The sequence below is a fragment of the Colletes latitarsis genome, chromosome 4, assembly GCF_051014445.1.
Source record: "Colletes latitarsis isolate SP2378_abdomen chromosome 4, iyColLati1, whole genome shotgun sequence".
NCBI classification, from domain to species: domain Eukaryota; kingdom Metazoa; phylum Arthropoda; class Insecta; order Hymenoptera; family Colletidae; genus Colletes; species Colletes latitarsis.
Window position 1 is genome coordinate 30,882,459 of NC_135137.1, and position 12,041 is coordinate 30,894,499.

Consider the following 12,041-nt stretch of genomic DNA (forward strand, 5'->3'; position numbering starts at 1 on the left):
AAGAAAGGTTCAGACAGATGCGACAGCGACAAACATTCAAAAGCGTAGAAAAACATCGGGCGACACCGAGTTGGGTGAAAAGCGGCGTGTCGACGAGGTCGGTGGCGGAACGCGTCGGAATCAGAGACGAGGCTGAAGCGGGAGTCCGGAATCCCTCGAACAGCGGAGATTTAATACAGCTCGCTGCATACTAAATCTGCAGGGACAGAGTGCCGTGGTCGCGATAGGGCGCGACGGTGAACGCGAAATGGCCGTGGCAAGAGGAAAACTCATCGAAATCCCTAGCCTGCTAGCTCGCTTTTACCCTCGATCGTCCGTGGAGGCTAGAGGGGCGGAAAAAAGAAGAGAAAGCAAGTGGAAAGGGGGGCACGAGCAAGAGGGAGAGCATTCTTTGGAAATCCTAGAGCTGCTTCTGTAACGGCGCTTCTGTTACCAGAGGGGTAAATCGGTATCGTTTCGTTTAAATCCACGTCGTTTTACGAGCTGGCGACGGTGCAAAAAAAAAAAAGAAAAATAAGAAAAAAAAAGGGAAAGAAACGGGGAAACCTTTCACGAGACGGGCAGGCCGAGCGTGAGCGCGCACCTCCGGCGGCGGTGTTTATTTTAGAATGCTTCGTTCGTCTCCGTAAATGCAATTACGGTCTTCCTGCGGGAATCGATTATCGCATTAGGTTATCTCGTCGACGCATCGGCTTCTTGAACGACGGGGATTTAAATAGAAACGTTTTCGACCGGGAATGGCTCGTGAATGTAAACAGCGAGTGCCGTGAATACGATATCAGCGGAGAGATTCTGACTAACTTTATACAAAATAATTACGGACGTTGAGATTACTTTCGATGCCCCGGCGCAACTGGAAAGGAGTTGACTTTCAGTGCGAAAGTGTTTCGTAGCAGCAATTGTTTTTAAACAAGAATTTGATCGTTTTTTTGGTTCGTTGTTGGAACGTATTCTTATTAATCGGAACGTCTACGTTTTCGGCAGAAACGAACGCCGTGGTTCGTCGCGAAAGCATAAGAGATGAGATAAAATACAATGGTCTTAGTTATCAAATGCAGCAAGTTTTGATAATATATAAAATTGTTAGTTGTCAAATTGGAGAAGCTTGGACTGTTCATACATTTATATTCCTCTCTTCTTCAAACACTTGTATGATGTTATTTTATAATTGAAGATCTTCGGTTATTTATTGGTTATTTCGAACATTTTCTATATAAGTTTCTCCTTGATCAATTTTCGAATAAATTACGAGATGATATACCGTGTCTTATACAGAGTACATACTGTGTCTGACCACAGGCTGACTTATATCACTTCGATTTACAACTTTCCCATCGAGGCGAGTAAAATTTTATTGGAATAGTACATAACCAATAAAACAAACGAACGGCAATTTATTCATGAGTTTTATTCATTTTGAAATGTTTCTTTTTGCAATTCAAATTTTAATTTTTATTCGAAGAGAGACGGATAGTCGTCTATCTTTCATACATTATTTAAAATGTTTTTCTAAGAACTCTGCAGTAACACGAAGTATCTTATAATTATTATTACGTAGAATTTTTGAATATCATTAGCAGCAACAGTTGATCATGTCTCCTGAACTTAACAAAAATTTCATACAAAGTTTATAATGAAATTTACTGCTAATAATAAAACGTTTCTACTGTCATATCTAGATATTTTAAAAATCTTGCACATTGTTTAATACATTTTGCAGCACTGCTGATAATACTCTATTAACATAAAATCAGTGCATCAACCTTAAAGAATAATTCACAAAAGAACAACACGTAGTTTAATACGATGAATATGAACGTTAATAATATTTAACATCCAGTTTTCGAACAACGAACAGAATGAACTTTTCACGCGAGTGGATCGAATGATCGTGGACGCGAACGAAAAGTGTCTAAAACAACGAAATATAGGATATTTATGCTTGGCTGTCAGTTGTAAGGGAAGAGTGAATGAGTTCTTAGAATGCACGTGGAGCTTTTGGACGCGTGGCACGAATGCGTGATGCACACGCGAGTGAATATGAGTGCAGAGCGATGAAAGATCGAGAGTCAGTCTGCGTGGAACAGTTCACGAGCATGTGTCAGTCAAATTGAGAAAGTTCTGCGAGTTGTGGTCATAGTGGAAGTCGATTTGCGAGACACGATCACGTGTGTGTTATTACATTTTGTAGTACTTATGCACATTCTATTCAGTTCAATTTTACAGTTAATTTCAATAAGGTTTATGGTCAACAAAATATCTCTTAATCACCCTTGAATTAGAGATGTGTAATTTCTAAATATAACTCACTGCATTCTCCTAATTACAAGCCACGAAGTCTGTGATGTTTAATAACATCCGTATATCTAATATATCTAACCATTGTTTGCAATTTTTATGTATACTTTCGATATTTAGAAATGTCTGATTTCAAGGTATAACGTTTACTTCATTCTTTTAATTTCAAACCACGAAGTCTCTGTAATATTTTTAATGATATCCATATATCTAATATATCTAAACACTGTTTGCAATTTTTATGTATACTTTCGATATTTAGAAATGTCTGATTTCAAGGTATAATGTTCACTGCGTTCTCCTAATTACAAACTACCCAGTTTCCGTAATATTTATATTCGGTAAGTTTCTTGCAAATGTCAGGAAAGGCCAGGTGGGAAAAGTTCGCATAAAGGGTCCGCACTCTTGACCCAGTTCCCGGCGCCCTTTTAAATTAGTTTGCCAAACAAGAATGCCAGCACGAGCCCCAGAGCGGCGGGGGGATGAAAGGTGCCGCGGGAAATGATACGAGGTGTGTCTGGAAACAGGGAACGCCCTTTGGTATAAAGGACAGGGCTCGTAAGACAGCAATCTACAACACGGTCCACGGAGAGCTGTAACGCCACTAGAATCGAACTTGTAATAAGGTACACCTCGCCCACTCACCAGAAGTCGATTGCTCCGCAGGGACGGAAACCCTCCTACGCCGTCTTTCTCTCCTTCCTTCCATAACCTTTCAGCATTGTTCGTTCGCGAGGAAGAGGGTAACCGTTGAAATTACACCGTTATTTCGAATCCCATTATGCAAAATTATTTTCTGCTATTAATTCTGCTCGGTCACGGAATTCTGATCTAAGCGAATAAATATCACGGCCGAATGGCTGGAATCGTTTAACGCGACGAAATATGGGTCATTCGGGGAACGGAGAACGTTCGCCTTTGTGAAATTTATAATCGTTTAGCGATTAAAATTTAATTTGAAATTGGTGTATAAGCTTTTATTTTAAGAATCACAAAATACTTCTCTTTAATCTGATTCGTAGTCTAACATTGTCGCGCAAGTGTATTGAAATATACTATTATATATAGAATAATAACTGCATCCTTGAAAAATGTAATTGAAGTGCACTTTTTATTTATTTTAACGTAAACAAAACTCAAATTGAAGACTATGACTGGTTCAAATTCTCCTACACGTAATTAGTTTCAAAGAAATTTTACGTGATGTCTGTATCTCGCAAGTAGTTACGCACGATCATTAGTCGAACCTGTGCATTCAGTGGTAACACGTGCGATAATTCAGACAAACATTTCTGCCCCACTTCTTCTTAGTTCGGAGTTTCAAGCGAAGCTGTTCCGCAATTATAAGAAAATATGCGGAAAGAAGATTGTGTCATAAAGTTTTAAACTCTTGAAAGTTCACACCTACTAAAGAAAAATCGCAACTTCGTGTACTACACGCGTCTGGCCAAGGGTTGAGCATTACTACTTGCAGTTTTGTTTCCGCCTACTAGAAACTCACAGAATCATGAGATACTTACCTCTTCAAATTCAGTATTACAATTTCGGGTTTGGACATTTATTTTTCAACAAATTTTATCGTTGATTGTTAATACAGTTAAGAAATCATTTTATTCCAATTACTGTATCGTGGATTCCCTGTAATACAATTTCTGTCGCCCATAAAATCCGTCGATTTGAAATACGTATTTATAAATAAATAACGCAGAACGCGTATTATAATTGCTCCTCAAATTATTTACAGTCGACGATGAATCGAATTAATCGTGAAACTCCGGCAGTCGTAAAACCGAATCCATCAGGAATTCCCAGTCTGTGAAATGTTTTTCGTAATCACCACTTAACGCGAATACAATAACCATCGTATATCCGAGAGCGAAAAGAAAACTGCGAGAAACCGTCCAAGAGGAAGATTAATGTCGATTCAACGAGTCGAAGCCCAGAGGGTGATTCCGTCGAACAACTCGAGGTCGTCAAAGTACATCGGGAAGGGTTTCGCTATTCTTACCCGGGGATATTACGGCGGGCCAACGCGAAGCAAAAGAGCAGAAAAGTTGAAATAATTCCGCGTCGGGAAATGTGGCGCAATCTCCTTTGTTTAACGAAACACGCCGCGATGAATTAAATGTTGAGGCGATCAAAGGGATCGGGTTCTTGTCGGGGTATCGTTTCAGAATTTATATTGTTTCATTCTCGCTGTTTATTTTTAATTACGCTCGTTTGAAGAACTGCCACGGCAATCGCAAGATTCCCGATCCTTTAGGGTTTCAAACGAACTGCCCTTTTTTTTACCTGGAAAGTGCAAACGTTCTTGCTCGATATCCCAAAGGAGACATTAATTTCCCGCGATGAAATGAAACGACTCCTTTAATACACTCGCGTACATCCGCGAGATTCGTTTATTCTTACAATTAAGGAATTGCTGATAAAAGATATTTGAACAACTTCGCCATTTTGTTTGCGAGGATCACCGATAAGAACGCTATCAGCGTTTTATTTAGCTCGAATGAAAATCAATTTTACTAATAATTTCGCAGCAGTTGATTTCTTTTCCATCTCTCGTGCACTTAATGTTTAAAATAGACATTTCCAATTTATTTCAATAATATGATTATTAAATGGTTTTATACAGTTAATGTATTTATTATCCTTAATAAACTGTTGACTTTAAATCTATTGATATTTGGCAATATTACTCGCATATGACTATTTGAAGATTGGTCACTTGTTCCTTTGTAATATAAATTGAATATACATAGAATTCTCTAGCTTCACATATTACATTGTACGAATGAATAATACCCAGAAATACTTACTGCCATTAAAAGTGACAATGACTATTTGAAGATTGGTGGCTCGTTCCTTAATAATATAAATTGAATATACATATAATTCTCTATCTTCACGTATTATATTGTACGAATGAATAATACCCAGAAATACCTACTGCCATTAAAAGTATCAATCTACGAAAGAAATATCGGTCGCTGGGACATTTATCTTAATGAAAAATACATTAACACTGCTTCTCTCTTCGTAGAATACAATTGGATAATCGATCAACGAACCAATTTACGATTTTTCATTTGCACGTACGATTTTACGATTCGTGTTTGTTTCTCCGGTCGTTAGTGCCACGCGTATAAATCGATTCGTGCTACTCCCTTGTTTCGTCTGCACTCCACATTCCAAGTCTATCGATTCCGTAGACGCCTATTTGTACTTGCAGCGTGTCGGCCGCGGTAACATTACAATCTTCTCGAGATATGTCATTGCATTCGATCGCGGAGAGGCACTGTGGGAGGCTTGTTGCTCGAGAGTGCTCGAGAATCTCGTCTAATCGACGTCAGCTCTGTTCGCGTGGCGTTCGAATCGGTACATTTGGAACGGATAAATCCGTGGTGCGTCGAACGAAAACAGTCGGTCATTTCGATTTAACTGGCCGAAACGCATCGGTACGTGCGGTTGCGCGTCACGACAAAGATGTAATAGGAACAAAATAATGAAAAAACATACACTTTAGAAAAACAACGGGGAAGTAAAAGACTTGACGATAGAGAGAGGGGTCCCTGGTGTCAGTCTTGTCTTACGCTGTGACGCCTCTTCTGTTTTCATTAAAAGCTTCAGTTCATCTCTCTCTCCCTCCTCTTTCTCGTCCCTTTTTCTTTCGTCGTATAATATTACTTTTTCTTTTGAAAGTTGAAATGGGACGAACGTCGTCTAAGAGACTCAATTCCTTGCTATGTTTCATGCGACTTTCAAAGCAACAAGATGTGAGTTATTTCGATGAATAATCGTCATCTCCGAGGTACTCGCCTCGTTTTCGATGCACTTCTTCGCTTTCAAAGGTTTCGACCGTTATTTTTACACTTGCAAAAAAATAGGAGGAGAGAAAGAAATTCCCACGACGGAACGATCAGGTTTTGAATCATTCTTTGTCGAGGAAGACGCAACGTCTACGAACCTTACGCGCGACTGCTTTCTCGTTAGCTTCACCGGAGCCTCCAGAAGCGAGCTGTTAGTCGCCTTTTTTTTCGTTTTCAATCCCCGTTCCCCTCGTGTTACGCTCGCGAAACAGTTAACGATATTCAAACAAACCCTCCCGCGTCGAGAGCGGACGCAGACGGGCCTCCAATCCAGACGATCCCACGGATAAAAGTACCGACGGGGCTAGTATCGGTGTCCATCCAAATAATAAACCCGACAATTGCGGAGAACGATAGAGAACAATTTTTGTTGATAGCTCTGGCATATTTTTTTCTGTCGATAGTTCCCCGCGTTTGCTTTGTGCGTAGACGGTATTGGCAGATATTGTCCTCCAAAAATCTGGAATCGCTTGTAGCACTGCGTCGCTGCGATGTGGAAACTCGTGAGAATCGTAGGAGGCTAGAAAAGGAAAGGAGGGGGCCCTATGAATGGACTCATCACTAAGGCTTTCTAGCAGGCCCTGCCTTAGTTGACTGAGATATTGGGAAGTCCCGAGGGGTCGGTCGAGCGCTTGTGAGAGCGCGATCCCTCTGGTGGCGAGCATGGGAGGCGATGCCACTCGCTAATACCTCTTGTATTCTGGATATTTCTAATTATTTTTTAGCTATAGTAGCGGTACAAGGGGTACATTCTATTTATTAAAATATATAGTCTATTCACTTCTATGAAATCAAAGTTGAAGAATTTTTGCTTAAAGTCAAGAATTATAAACATTTTCTTCCAATCAGAAAATTTTCAAAAATAATAAAAGATTTATTTCCACTGGATCGATTTGAATTTCAGCGCCACCGACGAATACATTTTCTCCCCGAAGCTATTTCCAACGGTGACCAAAAATTTCGAGCGGTTAAATCAACGCGAACCCTGTCTTTTCGTAGTCACGCCCCTCCGATGTTACTTTCCGCCGTGAAACGTATTACGTAAGACCCGGGTAAAGGGAATTACGCTGCGTTGACAGATGCAAACGGGATGAGACTGTCCCCTCGTGCTCGCAAACGAAGTTCATCGACTGTTAATCGCATAATCTAATATTTACACCCCCGTTGCAGCTAGCCGGTTGCAACCGCGGCTTACAACACGGTTTTTCCCCATCGCTCCTCTCTCCCGTCGCCGCCCTTTCATTCTCCGAGGAACAATTCCGATCCGTTTTCACGTGCTGCGTGGCCGCTACTTCTATCGTCTCCGGCTAGCGGGTCCTTTCGCAGGAAGCAGCTAGGAACAAAGCGGGGACGAACTCGTAGGACGGCAGGGGGTAAAGGTAATCCCTATTGTTTCTCCTGTCCCATAAATCCTACTAGCCGCGTCGCCTTCCCGCCTCCTGCGCTTCTCTCTGCTCCGAGCTCGCACTTCAGTTACCGACAACACACCCCCAACTATCTCCTCCCCTCAACCCCTCCCACCCTCCTGCTACAAAGTCCCGGTATTCTCAATCCCCTTGCTACGCCTTTCTCGGCGGTGCGCTTCGTAAATCTCGGTCCAGCTGTGCTTTACGGCACACGCGTACTTCCTGGAAGAATACAAGTGATCCTATCTCTGATTCGGAAGGACATCAACCTTCCACGGGAATCGCTCCGAGAGGGTTCCGGGTTTACGTACGATCCATGCCTGGGAGCCTTTCCGGGACTTCCTTGATGGGAGATTGCGCTCGTAGGCGATGGATATTTATCGAGGGGTGGGCTTTCTAATCGTTGCGAAACACAATTCAGTCGCTAAATCGTTTGATCTGTGGCGGGATGTTGCTGTAGGAAGTAGAGAGTAAGATAGCAGGGGGAACGCTAGTGGACTCTTAAATGAGTGTATATACAGGGAGGACGATCGAGCACTAGCGAGAAAGTTCAGAGCGTGGACCCCTGGTGGCGAGTGCGGAAAGTGTCGTCACAGATCGTTTTTACTCTGCCTGATAGGAAAATAAGAATCACTAAATCGTTTGACATGTGGTGTTATGCTATTGTAGGAAGTACTAGTAGACTCGTAAATAAGGAATGTATACAGGATGTTCAGCCACCTCTGGGAAAAATTTTAATGGGAGATTCTAGAGGCCAAAATAAGACGAAAATCGAGAATACTAATTCGTTAATGGAGATTTCGTTAAAAAGTTATTAACGTTTAAAGTTCCGCCCGTACTGAATTTTTTTCTGGAAAGTGGGTAGGATTTCGGAGGTAGGTCTATTCATCAAAAATTATTGCAATTGACCCCAGCAACCGAAAATAATTTTTCCAGAACGATTTGAAATTTTTTAATTTTGTCGAAAAATTTCATACCTCAAATTTTTTTCTAGGAAATGAATAGGATTTCCGGGGTATGTCTATTGACCAAAAATGATTATAATTGACCCCCGCAACCGAAAATAATTTTTTTAGAACGATTTGAAAAAATTGTTTTTTGCCGAAAAATTTCAGCACCTACCCGATTTTTTTCCTCGAAAGTGAGTAGGATTTCAGGGATATGTCTATTCACCAAAAATGCTTGTAATTGACCCCTGCAACTATAAATAATTTTTCCAAGACGATTTGAAATTTATGAATTTGATTGTTAATAACTTTTTAACGAAGCCTCCATCAACACATTGGTATTCCTGATTTTCGTCTTATTTTAGCCTCTAGAATCCCCCATTATTCGCAAATCGCAATCTCCCTTGCGAGAGAGTTAAGAGTGTGGCCCCTTGGTGGCGAATTCAGAAAGTTTCGTCACAAATTGTTTTACTCTGCCTCACAAGAAAATAAGAATCATTCGATGTAAAATTTGACATTTCAGCTACCAAGTCACAATAGTGCAAATAAATTGTTAAAAATTTCCAATAGAATCGCATGGTAGAACAAGAAAATAATTTTCACACTGTTACAGGTATTAGGATAAAAAGAACTTTTATTTCTAACATTTAAATTGATTTGCATGAAATTCAAGTGTATGTTGAATTTGTATGTCTCCTCTAATTTGAAAGATAATTATAAATTGTTGTGCTATTTGCTGTAACTCTGGTTTTCTAGTCTATATGAACTGACTGTCTTTCAAAAATTCGTGGCGTCACCCTAAGTAATACACGGCGTTCCTACAATGTTGTTTACGATCCATAAAGATTTCAGAAGGGTACTTGAGACTCTAACACGCAGAGGGGTTCGTTTCACCAGCAATATTGACTAAGGGCGACAACTAATTTATGACACTAATCTCTGTTGCTTCACTGTGCTTCTAACATGTTCTTTTCTCTCGTGTATTCATGAAAAATATGTAATGATACTTTTAAACTTGTATTAGTTTCGATATTATACTTGCTTCGTAGATATAAAAACGTGTAAGATATTATTTTCTCTTAGATTTGTTCAATTTACTTTTCTCAAAATTGCGGGATAACTGAAACTCGAACCATTAAATTTGAATTTACATCTCAAAAACGAAGCTTCAAATTGAAAAATGCTACAATACTTTTTGATTTCTATTAGTTTTTGGAATTCGCGTGTTTTAACTTATATCGCCATTTTGAGACCTATTTAGAACTAATTCAAGCTTTAATCGATGTTATTTTAATTATTGATAATTAGTATTTTATTAAAAATTCAATAATAAACATGTCACTTGGTAAAGTGCATTAACGATATTGAGTTATTCACGAGCTTCAAATGGAACATTCGAGGACCGTTATAACGAAGAATTCAGTCTGCTAAATTTAAACCTGCAAACTTTGAATCTTAGGAACATGTCATGTTCTGAGCAGATATGAAATATTAATAGTTCTGTCGTAAAAACAAATCCATTTTTAGCGCGAATTAAACAGTAGTTCTGCCAGTCTGACTACAAAACCGGTTTCTAACGAATAATCAAATTTTATGATTCCTTTTATAGAAGTATTAAATATTTCAGTGCCGTCTAGTGAGCCGATTTTATTTTTACGCTTTTGATCTTTTGCTTTTGAATTTTCTTCAGAAACTTATATCTTAAAATCTAATATGAGATATTTAATATAAAATGACGTGGAAAACGTTTTTCTTATACCATGACATAATATGAATTTTTATCTGAAGACCAGTGGATCCATATTGACATTCCAGTTGAAATATTACTAAAATATTTATAATTTTTAACAACATGAAAATAACTGTAATGTCATCTAAAAAATGTACGTTGTTATTATTAATAAGAATAGTAATCTTAGGAGTATTCTGTTGAGAAAAATAAAGAAAACAAAACTTTAAGAAGAGCAAACCAAAGTCGAAAGACATTCATCACAAATACTTGTATGCTTGTACGAACTAACTTATTAATTCCATTACTTCGCTCACCTATTCCAAAGTCTAAAATCTAATTATCTAATTATGTGAAATATTTTCCCGCGGACAGTTGATTCAAACTAAAAACGACAAATAGTTATTGTAGAGCCTAACAAATTCCCAAAACACGTGCCCATGGATAACACGTTTTTATTAAAATTGCAGATCGAGGACGCCATGCTGATGTTCGATAAGCAGACCAACAGGCACAGAGGTGAGTGAAATTTCTGGATTTTCTCTTGTCCGGGATTCTACCCGCGATACAATAATTCGATACCGAGCCGGTAATGACTGTTTAATCACCGATGATCGTTAAAACGTGAGAGGAGTGCTGACGGCGCGCAACCGCCGGCGAAATTTCGGTACGCGCCGTTTCTATCCTCGGGACTTGGCCGCGCGCAAATATGTTGAAAATATGGTCGAGACTTTTCTGTTTAGCGAGTCAATAATGCCAGCCGTTTCGCTCGCGGAGATCGGAGATCGGGTAATTAACGAGCTGGCTTGAAACTATAATTAGTAATTACGGTAATACGCGACGCCAATGCGCCAACGTCGCTACAGCCAAAGATAAATAACATTAATTTGACCGCCGCGATCAATCGGAGCGTTAATCACGACCGGTGATTGCGCGATTCAACGTTGTCCTGTGCTTCTCAGTATCTGCGTCTTTCTCCTTTCCGGTAGAATTGCAAGGAGTCCTGTTCTAGTAACTTAGATATTTTCATCTATATCTCACATTTCATAGTGAGTGATCAAATTATCGTGATTCTCACATACGCGAAGAATAGAGTCAAATAAGAAACCTTTTTATTATAAAAAGTAGAATTACGTTTTAAAATGTGTTTAACAATGTGGTGTCGCCTCCCATTCTCGCCACCAGAGGGATCGCGTTCTCACAAGCGCTCGACCGATCCCAATGGTTGCTATATGTACATTCCTCGACCGATTTTCCAATATCCCAGTCGTCTACTGACGAGTTCACTAGTAGACTCGAACAAAACACTCCCCCTCCTTTCCTTTTCACGCTTCCTACGAATTTCTCGAGTTCCACAGCGCAGCGAAGCAGCGCCACAACAAGAATTTTTAAATGTTTTATATCTTTGATTGTGCATTTTAGAATTGTGTTATGGCATCAACGATAGTTTTGAGCTGTATGCAGATCAACTACTCTACTTGCATACGTTGTTCTCCAATTTTCTGAATCCCCTGATTCCAAGGAGAATAAGCTTTTCTTGTCAGACGTATGCAAGAGTACCCGCGGAAGAAATTCAGAACGACTCTCGCATTTGCAAAGGAAAGAACTGAAATATGAGATGGAGGACGTGTTATGCTAATTTTATACGCACCGTTATCGATTCTAATCGAGGCAGGATGAATTCACGTTTTGATACTTTCCACGGGAATGGAATTCCTTTGGTCGTTTATACACATACGCGTACGGTATGTAAATTCGCGTTCCGTTTCGATTCCTGGCACGCGTCGTTTCTTTT

General features: G+C 39.7%; 1 protein-coding gene across 8 annotated transcripts in view; it reads left to right on the top strand.

The window, feature by feature from the left end:
* The window catches only part of Rbp6 (RNA-binding protein 6), a 1,141,481-nt gene that overhangs the window by 922,436 nt on the left and 207,004 nt on the right, over positions 1 to 12,041 (top strand). For all 8 annotated transcript variants that reach the window (XR_013079560.1, XM_076763808.1, XM_076763806.1 and 5 more), the window contains one exon: positions 10,717 to 10,765. Coding sequence is in view for 7 of the 8 variants with exons in the window: in XM_076763808.1 (XP_076619923.1) it covers positions 10,717 to 10,765 (49 nt within the window). In the remaining variant the exon portion in view is untranslated. The remainder of the gene's footprint in view (positions 1 to 10,716; positions 10,766 to 12,041) is intronic.